This window comes from Equus asinus, chromosome 28 (assembly GCF_041296235.1).
Source record: "Equus asinus isolate D_3611 breed Donkey chromosome 28, EquAss-T2T_v2, whole genome shotgun sequence".
In the NCBI taxonomy this organism is placed as follows: domain Eukaryota; kingdom Metazoa; phylum Chordata; class Mammalia; order Perissodactyla; family Equidae; genus Equus; species Equus asinus.
In genome coordinates, this window is record NC_091817.1 from 46258625 (window position 1) to 46279508 (window position 20884).

At 45.7% G+C, this 20884-nt stretch overlaps 1 protein-coding gene across 3 annotated transcripts; it reads right to left on the reverse strand.

The window, feature by feature from the left end:
- Window positions 1-170: 170 nt before the first annotated feature.
- HSDL1 (hydroxysteroid dehydrogenase like 1) lies at window positions 171-20874 on the reverse strand. Of its 3 annotated transcripts, none has more exons than XM_044761804.2 (6): window positions 20768-20865; window positions 13337-13392; window positions 10273-10498; window positions 9133-9578; window positions 8694-8921; window positions 171-2966 (listed from the first exon to the last, which is right to left on the reverse strand). In XM_044761804.2, exons 3-6 carry the CDS (start codon window positions 10490-10492, stop codon window positions 2868-2870), a joined length of 993 nt encoding a protein of 330 aa, XP_044617739.1. In that variant the 5' UTR covers window positions 10493-10498; window positions 13337-13392; window positions 20768-20865; the 3' UTR covers window positions 171-2867. The 3 variants fall into 3 exon arrangements, with proteins under 3 accessions (XP_044617739.1, XP_044617741.1, XP_044617736.1); XM_044761806.2 differs by lacking the exon at window positions 20768-20865 and adding an exon at window positions 13764-14009; XM_044761801.2 differs by lacking the exon at window positions 13337-13392 and having other exon boundaries at window positions 20768-20874.
- Between the last annotated feature and the right edge of the window lie 10 nt (window positions 20875-20884).

Genomic DNA, 20884 nt, shown 5'->3' on the forward strand with positions numbered 1-20884 from the left:
AGGGAAGAGGAGAATGCTGCCAGCTCCTGAGAACCCTATAAACTGAAGGGGGCTGGGGCATGAGAGAGAAGGGGCTTGGAAATCCACCAAGGAAGGCTGAGAGCCACCACTCCAGGTTCTAAAATGGCTTCCTAAACTCATGTTTCACGTGTACAAGAAAGCATTCACAATTCCATGGGAAGGTAAATCTTTATTCAAACTAAATGCTATTGTAAAGATTAACAGCAGAGCCAATACTGAGATAGAGACACAGAGAGACAACTTGGTTTTCAAGGGCACACAATGTCAAGACTGAGGACAACCCCCAACCCTCTGGTTCCAAAATGTGACAAGATTTTAAATTAAGGTTAAAACAAAACAAAACTCCTCAGCTGTCTCTACTTGCTGTCTCCCTTTTTCTTCCCACTCTTTCTTGAACCCACTACAGTCTACCTTTCATCCCCCCAACTCGAGGAAATGGCTCACCGCAAAACCCCCAGGCATCTCCAGATTGCGGAAAGCCAAAGATCAAAATCAACCTCCATCTGACTCACCTATCAGGAGGAGGAGATCAAGAAGTCAACTCAGTAGCTTCAAAAGACTTATTAGACACATGGTTATGTACAATTTTCTTGCTGAATTACCAGCTTTTAATGAATTACTACCACAGGTGTTCATAGATTAATTTTTTATAATTTTTAAATGATTGTTTCTATGGGAAAAAATGGATCTCTCATTCCAAACAACCAATTTACAAACATTTGGAGCAAAATCTCCTCCAAAAGAAGCAGAAGCAACTTCTTTTACTGTTAAATTTTGAGTTCACGGATCATTTCAAACGTTCTTATTTCCCATATTCTTAAGAAACCCCATCCTACAGTGGCCCAATCATGACTCTCAAATGAGCTCTGGGTAAAAGTATTTTATGAAAGAGAAAAACCTAAGGAAGCATCTTGGTTTTGATCTTTAACTAACTTTGCGCCAATCAGCCTATTTACATATGTCCTGCCAAGTATAGAATTTTAAAACATCACTGACATGGTTTATTTATTCTTATCATGAAGCAACGGTTCAATACCTAAGCTGTACATGTAAGACACTGCCGTACCACATAACACCTTAGATATAAATAAGGTATTTTTACATAAAGTTGCTGCTGCTTATTACACACCAAAGTTCAGGTCAATGTGGCATGAAGTCAAATTTTTTCTAGTCTTAATGAGCATAAATTGTTGGGTGAGGGAAACTGCAAAATATGGCAAAAAGGCTTCCCAGCTAAGGGCATCAAGACCTTCAGTGTTATGTAGTACCACCAGCGTGGAAGTTTTCACAGCTGAAGGTCCTCCCCTTATGTGCTGAAGGCCTGATTAAGTGGAAGCGCTTCTAAACTCAACCACTCATCTTTGGAGTCCAAGTCAGATACGGAAAAACCGAGGCAACATCACTGGCAAAATTGTGGGTATAACATAAAGCGTGCTTATGCCTACTCCCAATGGAATATCGTCTCAGGAGAAAAGAATTCCATGAAAGTTCTGATTTCAATCAACTTACTACTTCCTGCATCAGTGTCAGGATATTAAACTCCGAATTTTTAATCTGCACATATTGGCATATTCATATAATGATTTACAATTGTCAAAGCAAAAGATATGTGGTCCTCAAAAATGTCTGGCTTTATAGGACCTGAACCAAAAACATTTCACAGTAGGTTTCAATGCTAACCCATATTGTGGAGGATTGTGCATAATTATCTTCACATCAATAAAAGTATTCACTATAATGTGTTAATTCATTACACAAACCAAGAATGAGCTTCTAACTTATTTGAACAGACACATCATATCACACATGTAATTTGTCCATATTTTAACTATTATTCCATAAATACTTGATGCTTACACCAATAATGCTACTGGAATGGAATAATATTACATAGAAAAGTACACGAAAACCAGATATAACAAGCTCTTTCTCAAGGGCTAAATTTCAGTTATAAAATGGGTCAAGATCATAGGCTAAGAATTCACTACTTATCCACAATAATCATAAAATAAGAGATGACTGAGAGTCAACCATTACATGTCCAAATCTAGGAATGAATTAATTCCATAGTAGAGTAAAAAAAAAAAAAAAGACAGTAGTAAGTAATATTATACAAGGCAAATATGTAGCACAAAATTGGGTAGGCTTGTGTAGTATGAAAAGAATCTAGAATTTTAATACCTCATAAGGTTCCATGTTAAGCCACCTTGACAAGAAATCTCCTTTAAGGTAACTTACCCATAAATAAAGTTGCCGAGACACACGCAATATACATACATGGATGGTTCTCTAATGAATATCGATTGCAGAGCAGCACTTTCATACACAGACAAATAACTAGAGCTATACAGTATAACACAGAGTTCTACACTAGCAATCTTACTTATACAATAACACTTTTAAATGGTCTTTCCTGATGAACATTTGAAAACCAATACTATAATTCATCTACCGAGATAATTTCCCTTAAAAAACATCTAAAATTGTAAGAGCTGACAAGTCATACTATATAAGTATATTTCCATATCAGATTGCTGTGGCTCGGAGAACAACAGAAATCACACAACTTTGAACAGCTTAGGGAAAAAAGCATCAAAATCCAGGTCTTCTCAATCCGTTTTTGTGCCTTGGTCATTATTTACTCTGTGCCATCCACGTGGCCCTTGAGGTTTTTCCACAGCATTCTCTAAAAGTATTTTGTTTGCCTTGCAAATGATGAGTCAACAGTATGCTAAATAACCAGTAATAAAAGAAAATACAGAAGATAAATTAAGTGTGTTCTTCCAAATGTCAGAATACTGCAGGTTCCCATGAGTTGGCAAAACTTCCCAAACCATCATCCAGTTTCATGCTTTGCAGGATAAGGCCTCCTTACGTAAAGAACGATTGAGAATATTTGCTCCCCACACCCAGAGCCATTCAGGCATATACTGTGCAAAGAGAAACTAAAAATGAAAGAGAAAAAGGTTATAAGGTTAGCACCCAAAGCCATCGACACAGAAGCGCATAGATCAGCATATGATTTAATACAACAAATCTCACCTATCACATTAAATACAAAAAAGGGAAAGGCCCCGAGGTGCTATGGCACTGAGCAGCCATCTCTGCCTACGGCCCGATGCTAGGTTGTGGGAAGAGACACATGATCACCACCCACTGCCCCCTTCTCCGGTGAGGCTGGGGAGACCTCCAAGCAGTAATACAACCCCGCATTCACCTAACGTGATGTGATGGGAACGCATGTTCATTTGGTTAAGAATCACAAACTATCCCCGGAATGAAAGGCACCTGAAATAGATAAACACATACGTGGTAGTGCTATGTGAGAACACTGGGGTTTGAGGGGCAGGAGGGAGCTGAGATAAACACAAGAACTGGGTCAAAAACACCAGGACCCTAGGACACCGTCTTGAGACGCGATGAGGATGGCTCGGGGATCCTGGGAGGGAGTCCTGCTGATGTGCTCGCCCCAGGTGTTCTCAACCAGGGCCACTGTGTCCCCCAGGGGACATATGGCAATGTCCAGAAAAATTAGTGGCCGTCACAACTGGGGTAGTGGTGTTAACTGGTATCTGGTGGGTAGAGATCAAGGACACTGCTGAACATCCTACAATGCACAGGATGACCCCACAAACAGTTACCCAACCCCACATGCCAATAGTGCTGAGGCGGAGAAACTCTGCGCTATGCTGGCGATTTGTCCGAGACTGAGCGGAAGTTCTGATACCTTGTATGTTAAGGAAGGGAGATAAACAGGCCTCTGGCAAGTGCTGAAACTCTAGCCTTGAACAGAAGTATAATAACAGAGGACACCCCGCGTCTCCTTAATAAACAGACTCAGGTTACTCAGCAACTCCAGGGAACCATACAATAAGGAGGAGTCCCAGTACCGTGAACCGCGGGACGACAGTCCCAGAGCCACAGCCCTTCACAGAGGTTCTACAGAAGCTCCCCTTACCAGTCAGACACAGCAGCCCAAGATCTGGCCCGGAACTGTGGGCAACTTTCTGGGGAAATAACTAAGGTCTCTTAAGACCTCTTTAAAGAGCCAGGATTTCATGGGAAAAAAATACCTGGATACTCCTCCTTGGAGCCACTGTTTCGAAAGGTTCTAATTCCAAGGAGACAAACGAGGTCAGCGTAAAGTCCCTTAGGAGGACCTGTAAGTAGGGTGACAGTGAAACATCTAGGCACCTGAGGCAGACAAGATAACTGGACCCCCTTCACAGCACATTTTTTTCAGTATTAGCGAGAAAGAATAGACATGTAAAAATCTGTTTCAATTTCCATTCCTGACCACTGTCTACTGCAGGGGGACCAGCATCAAGGTGGATTTTGCCAGTTTCCTAGGGTGCTGCATGTGGAGACGCCACTGGCAAGACGCCACTGGCACACCATCTCTGCCTCATCCCAAGGTTTCAGCACCCTGGGTAGCAGGATGGAAAGAGCTTGGTGGAAAGAGCTGATGGAAGAGGAGGGGAGAATTGCATCCTCTGGGTATTGACAGATCAACTGAAGGGCTGACTCATCGACCTGTTTAGATAACAACAGTTACCGGAAAGAAACGCCAAGTCTCTGGGCACTCGGAACTACAAAAGAGTACCCAAGGGATGTAAGGCAGGGAGAGAGAGAGTGTTGGGGGGGCGGTGCAAGACAGAGAGGAGGGGTGGATTTTAGGCTCTGTAAGGCTTCGTGCATGCTCAGGGCTCCTGCCCGTCTGTCCTAAGAAAGGAGCTGCTCCTCTGCAGCAAAACTGGCCAGTGACCAATCCTGATGCGGCATGGGCCCTGCAGTGACTGCTGCTCAGGAAGACTTGGGGCTCCTGAGCCAAGAGGAGGAAGTCAACAGTAATGGCCTCGTTCAGCTTGTTGGAGATTTGCATTAGCAATGAAAATGCAAATGACAGACATCCCCAGAAACTGAGCCGGGTGGGACTCAAAGAGGTAAGAAATAAATGGGAATGAAAAGGATGGACGAGATCCCAAAGAACATGAGCTGGATCCTTAAACTGGAGTTCTCTCAAGGTATAAAAGCCGCTGTGACGGTGTGTAATTAACGTCCCCTGTCCAGCAGGCGTGGGAAACGGAGCTGAGGAAGGGCTTTACCCTCTGACACAGCTATCAGCCTGTGTCCCTTGGTCCCTCTCCTACATTTCAACGTGCAGCCAGCCCCAGGCCTTCTCATTTCCACCTAGCTCCACCTCCCCCCGAAACGCCACATTTTCTTCATCCAATAGCATGTCTGAACAAACATCAAAAGTAGGAAGAAATTGAGAATAGACTGCGAGCCAATGCAGAGAGCTCAGATCCCAGACTTCTCCCACTCCACTCCCGATTCCCGGAGCTTTCTCCAGCAATCCTATCACCCGGAGCACGGTCCTCATAAGCAAGAGACTTACTGGTCAAGACGCCAAGTTAACTGATTTTTTGACCAAGCACATACCAGAATGTTTCTGGCCTTTATGTCAAACACCACCAAGAGAAAGCTATAATAGAACGGCTCTTCTTTTCCTGCCAACCTTACTAAGTGTTCCGAAGCTGACGACTTAATGTTGCCTAGCGCTACTTCTGAAAATGACAGGAAATACTCCTAAATCAATACTGATAACTAGTTAACAAGTAAAACAAATATGTTTGACTCCTTTCCAGCTGTTTTTTAAGTCCAAATCATTGTTTTCTATTTCCTGCTTGCAAATCTTTATTAAGACAACTAGCATAATATACAGCAGGTGCAATTGTTAAATTACATGGATGGTGCTGAGAAAGCAAGAAGCCATGGGTGTGAGTCAGCTCTGACGCCACTCCCGTTGAGAAGTGCTGTTTCACAGGCATCGGTGGGGAAGCGAGGACGTGTGTGAGGCGGCTGAGGCCCGGGGAGGGAGTGAGGAAACCTACTCCCTGACCTCCGTGCAGGCTCAGCGCAAACACAGACTTAGAAATGCTCACTTAACACACGACCTTCTCAGGAACACGTGCTGACATTCCTTTAGATGCCACTTTGAAGTGGCTTCAAGAGGGAAACACATACCTATGGAATATGCTGGGTGTTGCTGGGGAAAAGCCCCACAGACTGATGCCCTACCAGCTTCTAGGCCCCATCAGCCCTCGGGGCCTCATCTCCGCTCAGCCACCCTCGATGTTTCCCAGGCATCTCACTCTCCCTTCTTCACAATGGTTATCTCCAACCTCCTCACCCTGTGCTGGCTTCTAACTCTCTCCCACTCACCCTCACCCCCGAAGACCTGGAACTCCGGGAGCCACCAGACAAGAGGCCCTCCACTCCCACGTGGACTTGAAGCCTCTCCTCTCGCCTCCGTCACTTTCTAGTTGTTTTTAATTGTCCACATCATTTCCCCTCCACCTGTGCTCTCGTCCTACCCCCTCTACTTCCGGGGAACTGTGCCCTCTCCCTCCAGTCTTTAAGATTTCTTCTCCACAGGCCCCTTCCCTGCAACATGTAATTACAATCGAGTCTCTCCTAACTTAAATAGATTAACTAACAAAACTCCTTCCCTGAACGCAATCCGTCTCTCGCCAGCCAAGGCCTGCCCGCCTTATTCCTTGAGCGCGCTGTTTCTATGTCCCCATCTTCTCCACACTCATCTACTCAGTGCAACCTGGCTGCTCCCTAAAATGCCTCCAAAACTGCTTCCTCAAGGTCACAGAGGATTTCCAACATTCTAAACCCAACAGCCACACGTTGGTCCTTATGCCATGGGACAGACGGCATCACACGTCACTGATGAGTATTCCTCCGCTGAAAACCATCTCTCCCCTTGGAGCCATGTCCCACCGTCGGGCTCTCCCACCCATCCCTCTGGCCGCCCCCTCAGCCTCCTTCGCTGGGTCTTCTCCACCTTCCCCTGGAACGCTGGAGTTCCGTGAGTCTCTGACCAAGCTGTCTTCTCTACACACTCTCCTTGGGTGATGTGGATGATGTCCCCCACTCCACAGCTTACCACCCAGCTAAACGCTGCTGACCTGTCAGCCTTCACCTCCATACAAACCCCTCACTGAGCGCCAACCCACGCAGCTGCCAACTGCACTGCTCCTCACGCTTCCCCAGAGCCTTCAAATCCAGCATGTGTAGAGCTCTTACTATTTCTCCCCAAACCTGACCTCCTCCTCTCACTGCTGAGTGAGAGGCACCACTGAGCTTCTGATGCCAAAAACCTGAAAATATGTTTTGCTTCTTCCCTTCCTTCAACTCCTCATATTCAGTCTATCACCGCATCTTGTCAAGAAATAAATACTATCGTTCTCTTTTAATTCAAATGTAGAAGACTAACTGAAATAAACAGCACAAAACAAAACTTTACACAGTACGTTTGGCATATCAAACTCCATACACTAAATTTCTTATAGGCTAAAGACAGAGGATTGAACTCTTGACAAAACTCAGACCTTTGCAATCTGAGAAAACTGCATTCAGAAGAAATGATTACAAAAGTCACAATGGCAAAGCCATCAGAAACATCTGCTGTGGACAAAACAGCGACTGAAGAATCAAACTTTTGTTGTAAAATTGAAAAAAAAACTGATAATGTTGAAAATAATTTGAGTAAAATAAAAATGAAAATAGGAAAAAATGGAAAATTTTAACAGGTCTGTATAGAAAACTACCCTAGGAATTAAATTAGCTGACCAGAATTTCTTGGCAGAAAAATACATCTCAAGAAAAGTTCATCAATGTGAACAAAGTTTAATTGTAACTAAAATACTGGTGTTTTATAAATGCAGTCAAAATATCTATGCATCTGAACCCCGACCTTATCATGTCTTCATTTCTCAGGGAACTTCAAGGTCAGTGCCTTCTAAAACTACTTTTTAGGTTTCTCTGCTTTTCCCCAGTAATTAAGGACCTAGAAATAACACTTAAATAAAGCTGTTTCTTATTAAAGAAACTTTTAGCCAAAACTTTGATGAAACTAAAAATTAACGTTGACTTACTTATCTATTTATTCAGTACTGGTAAATTTATCTTTATGCAAAGAATCCCAAAAATATTTGGTAATGAAGAAAACTCTACAGATTAAAGAAAAAACAATTCTAAACTAGGGCACATCTACTTACTATGTCAGATAAAGAAACACAAATCTATTACAACAAACCATCAAGTTCTTTATCTAACACTTAGAAGCACATGTTCAAATATTTAACAGTTACTCTTTAAAGTACTAAGGACCCAAATCTTTGTCATGCCTGAACAATAAACTTAAAAAAAAAAATTCTACGTTTCTTGAACAAATGAGTCCAAGAATATACTGAGATATTATCTAACATAATGGTTATATGAAATATAAACCTATTTTGTCATTTCATGCTTTGGGATTACACTATTGATTTAGAGGTACCTGTCAGCCATGACTAGAATCTTTTTACTTTGAAATTCCCATATAATACTTAGCATTTTTATACTGCTACCATCTACTTATATTAAAGCAGCATATTTCCTCGCTCAGGTGCCACGTAGATTAAACTTTTGAATGTTCTTAATATAGTAATTCCACAAAAGAGAATTTAATAACCAGAACCTTTGAGAGTATCAGGTTTAAGAATCAGAATTTGCAGTTCTCGTCTTTCAGCATTAGGCTTCAATCAGATCCCCATGTATCATTTAGGAAGGTTTAGGACGCATTAACCTAATTACAAGAGCTGAGCACATACTGTTACCTGGATAGAATGGGACCAGTATCCCGTGGTCCTTTTTGAAATGCCAAGGGTAGAAACAGCATGATGTGCGTATACTTTTGGCGAAGGCACCAGCCACGGGCACTTGTGCAGGAAGCTGCCGGGTGTGGTCATGTTGGTAGCCACATAGAAGGGGATCAGACTCTGTACAAAGATTCCTTTAGAAGCATACTCATACTGCAGTGCTCTGCTGAAGTGGTCTAAATAAGCCTGTTGAAACAGAGCAGGCAAAAGACAGTTACTTTTTCAAGAACCTGGAGGAAAATTCAGGAGAAAGTAGGCTTGTTTACTATCATTTCAGGAGAAAATACAGCATAGGAAAACATGAGTTGCTGACAAAGAGCCCAACAAATTGGACCAAACCATTGTGATGAATGTCCTATTGCATTATGATTGCATTTTCCAACCAGGAATTCATTACCTTAGAAGCAGAAAATGCAGCCAGCTGGGGAGTCGGTTTGCAGCAGGAGCCGGAAGAGATAGTGACGACCGCGCCCTTCTTTCTCTCCACCATTCCCGGTAACACTATATGGACCATCAAACTAGCCGCAGCAATGTTCACATTGATGATGTCCCAGAGTTTGTCCTCGGAGACCTGAGTAAAATACTGGGGGTAGGGATAAAACACCGCTACGTTGTTTACCAAGATGCCAATGTCCTTGTCTTTTAGGGCTTCTCGAATCGGGTCGTAGATCTCACGGCCGCTGCTGAAGTCTGCGACTATAATATCGGTTTCCACTTTGTAGGTGTCAGCTATGTCCTTAGCAACCATCTGCAACTTCTCTTGGTTCCGACTAATCAGGACGATGTTGAGACCACGGCTTGCTAGCTCCTCTGCATAGGCCCTTCCAATCCCATCTGTTGCGCCTACAATACAAGCCAGGAAGAGTGGGCACGCCCATGTCATGTGGCAACCTTTAAAACGAACCTTAGATATCCCTTTTCCGGGTTTAATCAGAGAAAGATTCACATGAGAAATAAACCAAATTCTAATATTGGTCGGTCAAGCACAATGCCGAATCAATAATATGAATGATCCATGCTGGTCACACACTCTCCCAGCCGCCCTGACAGGCATTGGAGGAGCCGTTTACAGTCACCAAGCCGACTATGAGACACAGCAGGAAACTGTTTTCAAACTTATATCTGGCTTGAATGAGGGCCAGAAGGTACTTCCCTGGGAAACAATGACAAATTAAAATGAAATTTAAAATAAGGGGAGCATTTCTGAAAGTGGTGACAGTTTCTAGGGACAATTTGAACAGAGAGAGCAAAAAGGACAAGCAAGGGGCAGAACGGTGGGCTGGAGCAGGCCTAGGGGAGGAGGGCAGAACAAGGAGGACAAACTGTAGGAGCAGTCTTCCAAGACAGGGTGGTGGGGAAGTGAGAGCATACGGATAACACAAGTGAGAAGCTTCATTTTTTTATCAACATGTTCCCATGAAAACATCACACTAAACGCAGTAACTCTTTGAATAATGCATCCAACTTAAACACGACTTGAACAGGAAAGATTAATTTCGATGTTAAATTAGGCAAGAATTGACACCTCATTTCGTACCGCTCACAACTGCCCATCTTCCATACTGCTTGATCAGATCCGCTCTGCTCACCAGGCGAGGGATAAAATGCAGCCTGACCAGGCTGTAAAAGTCACAGACGACAGTGATGCTCTTCCTGGCCGTATACCAGGCTCCAACCAAGGCTAGAGCTTCCATGTAGCAATTGCAGGACCTGGCGATTTCCCTGTACAAGAGGTAGAAGCTGTCCACGGCAGCCATGGCGGCCTGCAGGGAAGCGAGGAGAGGTGTTCGCTTAACAAGTCAAAGGAACATGCACAGTCTGAGTGAAGAAAGACAGCAGAGCTTAACCATTTTGCATTCCAATAACAGTAACTTTTCAAACGCTTGTAAGCCCAGGATCCAGTCAATTTATGATCTCATTAACATCTGTAGTTTATAAAGTTCCTTTCTTCCCAGGAGATTAGTCAACACAACTACCAAGAGTTACCAAATTCCTACTAAAATTCAGACATTGTGCTACACGTTGTGGGTAAAGAGAGAAACACAATATGCTCTGTGCCCTAAAAAAGCTCCCTGCCCAGTACGATGACAGGCACAGACTTTTCAATTCACACAACAGCTGAGAGGTATGTTTATTTCTTTGCTTTATTCCTAATCAGCAAGTACAGAGGGCCTACTACCCATGTGGAGATAAAGGAGAAGAAACAGAGGTAATATTAAGACGTGGCCTGGGTCAAAGAGCTAACAATCCATTTGAGACAAAACTAAGCTTTAATAAACTTAACCATAAATTATTTTATGTATAAATAATACACATAAATGTATATTCAAAAAGAGATGCTCCCCAAACTGAAGACATGGTTTTCCCCACTGACAGTGGAGTGAGCACTCCATCTTACTAGTGTCGTTTGTACCCCCTTATCTTTGCCTGGCCCCTTACATTCAAAGAAAGAAAAGTCCATACCACTCTTATAAGCATCCACAGAGTAAGTGTTTACAAAGCACCTACTATGCTCCATGGACAGTGACAGATGCTAAGGATTCAAAGATGATTTAAATAATTGTACTGAGCAGAAGAGATGACATTTAACAATACAATTTTAAACACTATATGAACTGGTATGTGTATGCCCGTGATCAGAGATAACCCTGCAGAGACAGACAGAGGCCAGGCAGGACCAAGGCTGATGACCTGCGTCCTAGACTAGGCCTGGAGAGCCGCCGCGGCCTGATCCAACCACGTGCTGTCAGTAAGGGACAAAGTACCAGAAAGACCACAGCAGACTGCAATTAAATTGCAGGGGGCTCAGATATATGCAAGCACAAGGAACAGCATTTATTATATAAAAGAAAACTGATTTTAAGCCAAAAATACATAAATCTGGGTGTGCTCCCTCTTAATAGAAATCACATTAAGATAGGAAAAAAATCTGAAACTAAGACAATACCCAATAATAGCAGCAAAAATTGACATAGATTAAGAATGAGTGAATTCTCTCCCACTCCACTGCAACGTAATTTCAGCTCGAGCAAGTTTTGCACAGTAAAAAATGAACTAAGTAGGAGAAAACAAATTAACCACTGAAATGGAACATGTTATAAGAATGATACCATATTGTGATAAAAGGCACATAAAATAATGAAAAAACCGTTGAACATATATATGAATATATATGTGTTGAATATATATATGTGAATATATATATGAATGTGTAGCCCAAAATACAAACCAACAAAACATACAAAAGAAACATGACAGAAAACTGAAGAAATGGATAGGCAATAGGATTCATAAATGCCCCACGCTAAGGACAGAACCTCTCAAACAATAAGTTCATATTCTACCATGTTACTAATTAAGTTGATGTGGCATTAAGGACATCAGAGACATGTTTTTCTCAAGTAATAATATAGAAAACGACTGAAGTGGGGCCCCCTTATTTCCTATAGGTAAAATGCTGTATATGGGGGTTCTGTTCACAGAAACTCATCTTCTACAATAAGAATGTCAAAGCTGATCATGAAAAGAAAACATCATAAACCTTATTTTTTATTAAGTACACAAACCAAATATTTCATATGAAAAACAACCGCGTGCTCCTTTGGGGTAATTTTTCTTCAGGGACCACACTGGGTGAGATTTCCTAAAATAAGAAGTATCAAGATCAATGAAGTGTGCACTGAAGATGCCTTTCTCTTCCTGTTCCGTCTGCCACACAATGAGCAACAACACTCCCCGTGCTCTGAAATTCTCTGAAATGCATGTAAAGTTAGGATCGTCTGTCTCAAAACTATCCATTCTCGTTTTGCTGTAGTTGAATGCCTCTCAAAGTTTCGGGGCCAGACAAGAGAGAGTGACTGCCAGCCCTCTCCGAGGGTCCCTGCTCTGCCATCCGCTGCAGGGCCAAGCCCCTGCTGACATGCCCCTGGCCTGGTGAGGTATGTGAGTGTCCACATTGGCTGCAGTCCCTGAAGAGTCAAAACTGCAAGACTGTCAAAGAAACAACCCAAACACTAATTTCTTATAAGGAAGAACATAAAAAACTGAGACTCCATGTTAAACCATCCTAAGCTGGCAGCTCCTGAAACAACTTTTGAAAAGTGTAGATGTGCCTTCTGTCATAACTAATCAAATACTAGGCCATTAGGAAAGTAAATGCAGAAAACAATCACTTGTACGCACAAGGACTTTTCAAACAAAGTGTGAAAAATTAGAAACAACTACGACAAAAAAAGTCGACTGTTAGAATATTAAATCTGTTCCTGATCACGGGTGGTTGTATCTAAGATGTAAGACAATGTTTTCAATGACAATTACATGCCACACATCAAGATCCTACGCGTCGTAGCCAAGGCAACACCTATGGGGAAGTTAACTGCGCAAAGGGTGGACGACAGGCTGGAGCAAAAAGGAGGTCAGGTGCGCCTCGCAGACGACCTCGTCCTAAGGGGAAGCTGGGCAAAGGGACCTTTTCCTCCTCAAACACAGTTTTTTCACGAATTTGAACATTTGTAAAGGAAAGACTCTAGCAAAAGATGCCAACAAGAGGGGAGTTCCTGATCCTCCCGCTCTGGCCGTTGCCCACCGTGGCCTCCTCTCACCTCTCTGCCGCTCCTGGGCCTTCGGGAAGACGCTGCTGTCTTCTCTGGAGGCCAATCTGTGAACAAAACCAACGTGAAACCAACGCCTTTCCTTTGTCCTCACAGCTCAGGTGGGAAAACTTTATATAAAATTCAGACCGAAGTTTTGAAAATTAAGAGACCAGACTTCTTAGGCCGCGAGTCCCTGCACAGAGAGCAAGCACGTCCTGTCCCAGAAGGAGGAAGGCGCCACAGCGCCGGCCACGGGCTGCAAGGCTCAGCGGGGACGGGCCCTTCCTGCACCTTTCTCTTCTGGAACATTCCATCAAATGGGACTTGGAGAGACATGGCGCTCTGCACACACACTGGGAGCTCGGGACACCAAGCCCGGGAGGGGGCCAGCAGACGGCCATGCCCTCTAGCTCTCCTGCTGTGTGCCCGGCCTCACCCCGAGCCTCCTGGTTCTCCGCAGACCGCCTCCTCTGCTCCGCCTGTGGGCCCTGAACTCCCAGCGGCTGCAGCCCAGGCCTCGCTCTCCAAACTCCTGGCAGAGATCCCGGCCGGCCCACCTGAGCCCCGGCGGCCAGCGCCTGTCTAATCAGCGGGTAGAGGGGGCAGGGAGAAGCGCTCCTCCTGGCCTGGGAGCTGGGCAGCTGCTGGAAGAGCGAGGACACGGAAGGACACTCTGGTGCCTTCTCTCTCTCCTTCCACCCTAAGACACTGTGTTCTGTTTTGTTTTTGCACCACCCCCAGCACGCTGAGTTCCTCTAGAGCTGAGGCCACATCTTATTCCTCTCTGTTTCTCCAGTACCTTCCACAGCCCCTGGCACGCAGCAGGAGCTCAACAAACATCTGTGCATTAAACCGCACGACCCGGTCTGCAGCTCAGCTCGCAGGCTGTTTTTCCTGTCTGGCTCCCAGTCTCCACACACCACCTTGCTCCCCTCTCAGGAGAGGCTCGCCAGACAAATTCCTTTGATCCTTTACACAAAGAAAAAGCTCGTGTGCAAAACCCCCCAGGGACCTCCTGCTCAGGTCCAGCAGAAGGGGCACACCGACTTTAGAGGTGAGCTGAGAACAGTGGCGTCAGGGGCCTCCAGCCCTGGCTTGGCCCGGCTTCTCAATTCTACTCACGAGATGTCCCTGCGCCATCTTGCCAGGGGATTCCATTATGATATTTCAACATTACAATTCCGCCTTAGACAAATACCTTAAACATATATTATCATTGCTATATTTTTTGAAAATCACAGAGAATCAGAGGGATGACAGCATTCTGGGTCTGGTCTTCAGCCTTGAGATTCAGAAATGCAATTTGATCATTCCCCAGAGACAGCTCAAGAGAGAGAGATCTGACTCACAGCGACCAAACTCACAGAAGACTGATAAATTCAAACCCCCAACTTATTTATGAATAATAAACAATATAGCCAAGAAGCCTAAACATGCATGGTCACTGGTCTGTAGGAAGGGCTACACGGAAAACCAAACTACTAGAATGGCAATGAAGACTAAGTGGCAGGGGCTGAGGACCCATCCAGAGTCAGCCAGGAGTCCCTGCCAACCCTGTGCACACAGAATTCACCGACAGATAAACAAAGCAATTCAGTGCATGTGGCAGAGCATGCTGAGAGGGCTTCTGGAAAGAGACGAGACAAGGGCCCAGCACGTGAGAGGTCCCGCCTGCCAGGAAACAGTGACCAGCTCAATGTGCTTCAGCTCAGCACACACACCGAGGGGTGGAAAGGGGGCCAGGCGGAGAAATGCCTCGACGTCACACAGAAGTGTTTGGTCTTACTCCTTGAGTGAGTCCCTGAGGCCCAGGGAGGGAGCGAATGGGGTCAGCCACGGAAGGGAGCTGGCAGCAGTGGGGGCTGTGGCAGTGCAGGCACAAGAGTGAGGATTCCCGAGCCCTGGTCCCTCCAGATGGGGACAAGGCGAGGCTGGACCGGGAGCACATGACTTTGACTGATCCCTGCTGCTCCTCAGACACACCAGACATGTTCACTCATGTGTTCGCCTTAATGGACTGTAAATGGAAAGTGACGGGAAATTATCCCTTCCCGACATCCTCTCAGCACTCTCCCCACCCTTCGGTACACGATGGAAAATCATGTCTTTCTAATGAAGGTAGCGATCAGGACTCCCCACCAAAGCCCTGAGATTCCAGGAAAGCTCACGAAAGCACAGTTTTGAAGGCGTGCATTACACATTTAAGTCTAGAAGCTCACCAAAATACAGATATCGAGCCGCGTTTAAGTTGCTTTGGGTTTTGACTAGTTAATTTTTCTGTGGATAGGTTTTAGTCTAAAACTCAGAGCAATCCATTACTTAGAAACAACACTGAAACTAGTAAAATTCTGGTCCATATACAATCTACCTGTGAAAGTTATCATAAAGCTTTTTTTTTGCCTCTACAGAAAACTGAAACATCAGTGAACAAAATGAGAGAAACAGGTGGAGGAAAATAGTCAGAAGTGACCTTAGAATCGGAAAAGAAGAGCAATTCCCCTGTCAGGCGTTTTCTCCTTCCAGAGAGCAACACTCACCAGGGCCCATCCATCACACACTCAGGTAAACCGCGGACTTGGGGTGACTATGGCGTGTCAGTGTGGGCTCATCCTTGATAAAGAGGGTACCACTCTGGTGAGTGATGGTGATAATGGGGGAGGCTCTGCATGTGTGGGAGCAGGGGGTGTACAGGAAATCTCTGTACCTCCCTCTCAATTTTACTGTAAACCTAAAACTGCTCAAAAAGAAAAAAGAGTCTAAAAAAACCCTTAAAGGTAACATTGAAACTATAAAAGTGTCGTGGGAAAATTATGGTCAGAACTGTGAGGAGCAAAGTGACCTCTTCCAAGGCCTCCACTGCTGGGGCCTGTAACATTATCCCAACTCGCAGTTTAGCTGAGTCAGCGCAGCTGCGAGAAGGGCATCAAATCTAATACAAAAACCTCCATGAATCAAGAGTTCGGGTAGAGGTGTCTCGGCTGAAACACAGACATGGCCAAGCTGTCCCAACGAATGAGAGCTGGGTGGGCAGTAAAAGAACACAAGACAGGCTGGCCAAAATGTTTTCAAAGAAAAGAAAGCAAGTCTGACGGGAAAAAGACAAGGAGAGCACCCCCAACGAGAGGCAGAGTGGCTGGCTGAAAACTGGCCCTCCGAGATGTCCACAGCCTAATCCTCCAACCTCTAAACAAAGGGGACTTTGCAGAGGTGATTAAATTAAGGACCTTGAGATGGGGAGATGATCCTCGATTATCCAGGTGGGTCCAATGTGATCACGCATGTCCTCATTAGAGGGAGGCAGGAGGGTCGGAGTCAGAGGCGATGTGATCAAGAAGCAGAGGCCAGAGGCAGCTCGAGATTGAAAGGCCCAAGGCTGCTGGACTTGAAGATGCAGAGAAACAGGACAGGCACCTCTAGAAGCCGGCACAGGCCTGCAAACGGATTGTCCCGGAGCCTCCGGAAATGGCACAGACCTGCTGACACCCTGACTTTAGCCCCGTGAGATGGACTTCACTTCAGATATCCAGACTGAAAGAGAATAACTCTGTGTGGTTTTAAGCCACTAAGTTTGTGGTAATTTGTTAGAGCAGCCATCGGAAATTAAGGATGGATGGACAGACGGACAAAGAGACTATCAGTCTAGTTTTTAACACAGTGAAGAGACAAGTTGCAAATCCTGCAACATCACTTAAAGCAAACCCATCAAGTGCATTAGGAACCAGAGAACAGCTTCGGGGATCCCTAAGGTCTTGGACCGACCGAGGAGAGCTGAGGTGGTCCTCTCCACCCCCGTCAGCAGCCGGCACTGTCCGACCTCCCAGTGAGGCCCCGGGGCTGCGGACTGCATTTTCATTAACATTTTCTCCTAGGAATCCTGCTTCTTTCAGAGTCAGGATGCGCCTTGCTCTCAGCACTCAAATCCTGTCTGTCCTTCCAAGACACCTCAGTGCCACTCCTTCTCCTAACTCCATCCCAGCCCTCACTGACGAGCACCGATGCCACACCAGGCCCTGGGCACAAACGGAGGGCGAAGGGCCCACGCACCTCTTCCCTCTCCTTCCTTGGACGCCCGTCTCTGCGCGCCCCTCTCTCTCACCCACATGGCACTTACCGTACTGTTCCGTGTTTTATTTAAGAGTTTAAGCTATCTCTATCTTGGTTCCCCAACTAGAGCACAGGCCTCCTGGGGACAGGAAATGTATCTAAAACTAATTTTTCTGTAATTTAAAAAAATAGAAAAATGCACACAAAAGTGGTAAAACCTATTATGCACAATTCAAAGAACAATAAAAAATGCCCATGCACCCACCCTACTCCACAAATAAAACCAGCCTGAGAAGCCTCCTCGGCTTCTTCCCTGATCACAGCCCTCCCGCCACCCTGGGGGAAAGGGCCTCCTCAATTCCACTGCAATCATTCCCTGGCTTCACTATTTTTTTTAATAGTTGTACTGTTCCCCCAGCACAGATTCTGAAATCAGAGCGTTCAGCTTTGCCTGGTTTGGAACTTTACGTAGAGGAATCACATAGCACGCATTCTTTGGGGACTTGTTTTTCACTCAGCACTGTTCTCGAGACTCCTCCACGCTCCTGTGGCTGCAGCTCCCGCACCTTCCCGGCTGCACACTCTCATGGTATGAACGCACCACAACTCATACACCCATTCTACTGCCAATGGGCATTTGGGTTGTTTCGTTGAGTTTTACAATTATGAACATTGGTGCCATCAACATCCTCATGCACGTCTGCTGGGCGCACGTGCATGAGCTTCTCAGAAGGACATGCCTAAGAGTTGAAGTGCTGGGCCGCAAGGCATCCTTGTATTCAACCAGACACTGCCAAAGTGGCTGAACCAATCTACACACCCACTTGTGGCGAGTGTGAGTCCACACTGCCTGCTCCTCCATGGCTGGCAACGTCCACCAGTTCACCTTCTGCCCACAGGGTGGCGCATCACAGTTTTAATTTACATTTCCAGATTACTAATAAAGGTTGAGAGGCTTTCTTGTGATGTTTATGTGCTATGTTTTCTCATCTATGAAATGCCAGTTCTTAGCTTCTGCCCTAATTTCTCTGGTGCTGTCTTTTTCTTTCAGAATTATAAGAATTCTTTCCATATTCTAGATACTAGTTCTCTTTATGTTTTGTGTCTCTCTAGTGCTTTTGATTAACTGTCTTAATTTTAATGTAGTCAAATTTATCAATCTTTTTCCCGTACGGTTTGTGCTTGCCATGCTTTATTTCATTTCCGAAATTCCGTCCTAGCCCCAGGGCATAAACACATTTTCCTGGATTATTTTCTAAAAGTTTTTACAATTTTGTTTTTCAGATTTAAGTCTTAATCCATCTGCATGTGTGATGGTGTGAGGCTGGGATCACATCCATCTTGAATATTCCTCCACAGCACCTGGCATGGTGCTACGGATAAGTATTTATCTAATAAACAGAAGCAGTTACTGCTTTGTGTTCAAGGATCAAATTTCACTCTTAAGGAGAAAAAAACCTAAGAAGCTCCTCAAACTTTGTGTCAGCACTTTGACAAAGTTATTATTGGTGTACCATGACTGTCTGGAATTTCCTTACCTTCCTTTGCCAATTTTTAGTACACCACTAAACTGAATTAGTGGGGAGTAGCATGGAAAAAGCAGAACATGGGAGTTCTCATCCAAAAGCCAATACTCAGTTTCTGGTCTCCGTTTGTGCAGTAAAAATTACAATAACAGCACCCAGTCCTAGGTACATACCCAAGATAACTGAAAACTTACTCTCACACAAAAACTTGTAAGCCTTGTTCATAGCAGCATTATTCACAAGAGCTAAAAAGTGGAAACCGCCCAAATGTCCACCAATTATCATTATCCAGAGGAATGGATAAAGAAAATGTGGTCTATCCACATAATGGAATATTATTCAGCAATAAAAATACATGCTTCCACTGGGACAAACCTTGAAAACATGATGCTGAGTGAAAGAAGCCAGACACAAAAGGCCACATATCATATGATTCCATTTCTATGAAACGTCCAGGAAAGGCAAATCCACAGAGACAAGAAAGTAGACTAGGGTTTCCGGAGACAGCGGGAATGGGAAATGGGAAGTGAATGCTAATGGGATGATATTTCTTTTCAGGATGTTCTGGAATTAACAGTGATGATAGTTGCACACTGCGAATATGCTACTAAGAACACTACACTTTTAAATAACTAAAATGGTGAATTTTATGTTATGTGAATTTTATCTCAATAAAAAAATCTACTCAAAAGTACTAATCTGTTGAACTCTATGCCCCTGGAATATTACTGTAGTGATTAAAACCAGAGACTCCAAAAACAAGACTTCCTGGATTCGAATCCAGGCTCCCCACTAAAAGCTGTGTGTTTTGGGTGAAGGTGAAGTTGCTTCACCTCTGCGCTCTCCTGACATCACCTGGAAATGTGGGGATAACAGCTCCTGCCTAAGATTATAACGAGAATTAAATAGATCATATACAGCACCTCGAACAGTGCCTGGAACAGAAGCGCTCAATAACCTCAGCTCTCAGCCACTGGAATGCAGCCTTCCGTGTTAGTTACCAGCTATCTGTAGCGCTCAGGGTTAAAACTGAGAGCTGGCTTGATGCGAAGGATTCTTCCAAGCGCTTTATTCCATCATCCCACATGATCTCTCATCGATCTTAAGAGGCCGAGTTATAATCATCCCCAGTTTACACACGGGGACACTGCGGCTTACACAGATAAAGTGACCTAGCCAGGACCCCGCAGCTAAGAAGCGGGCGGTGGGAATTCACATCAAGGTCTATCAAAGTCCAGAGCCCCGGCTGGCGACCCCCAACGTGATCCCTCCAAGCGGGCATCCTGCAGGGTTTGGGTTTGCTGGGCTGTACGTTCCTTTGGAACGGGGACAACCTCGCTCGTGGCCAGATCCCTTCCCCTCCCACCGCCGCCTCGCGAACCGGCGGCGCCCCTCCTTCAAGAGCTCCCCCTTCTGAATTACTTCTAATTCAGAACAAAGACGACAAGTCCTACTCACACCAAGTCCTTGGGAAACGAGAATAAAGCAGCACTGACCGAGGGCTGCCTCTCAGAGGCCCGTGGGGGGCTCGGGGGTCTTGGGGAGAGGGCCCGCGCTCGGGGTGGGTGGGGCCCCAGATCTGCCGGGTCCCGCGGGAGGGCACGGGCCCCGAAGTGGGCGGGGGTCCTCTGGGGGTGCGACGCCGGGGTGCAGTTGGGGAAGGGGTGCTGGGGGTCTGGGAAGAGGGGTGCGCGGGGCGGCGGTCCGAGCGAGGGGACGGACGAGGGGTTCGGGATGCCGACGGCGTGGAGGGGCGCCGGTCCCGGGGGGCGTGGTGGGGCGCGCAGGCAGGGCTGGGCCGAGGCCCCGGCGGGCGCCGAGGACACGAGGCGGGTCTGGGCCCTCGGCCCGGTCGCGGGGGGCGCGGTACCTGCAGAGGCGGCGCAGTCTCCGGAGCCGCTCCCGCCACCGCCGCGCGGCCGCCGCCCCCGTCACGCCGCCGCAGCTGCCGCCGGCCGCGCCCCCACGTGACCCGCGCATGCGCCGG

Bases quoted from the DNA above. Each gene is read 5' to 3' on its own strand.
- HSDL1 (XM_044761801.2), bottom strand. From the start codon at position 10,492: ATGGCTGCCGTGGACAGCTTCTACCTCTTGTACAGGGAAATCGCCAGG. The intron at 9,579-10,272 runs GTACGAAATGAG...CTTGTATTGTAG, and splicing joins AAGATGGGCAGTTGTGAGCG to GCGCAACAGATGGGATTGGA. The intron at 8,922-9,132 runs GTAATGAATTCC...CTGTTTCAACAG, and splicing joins CTGCATTTTCTGCTTCTAAG to GCTTATTTAGACCACTTCAG.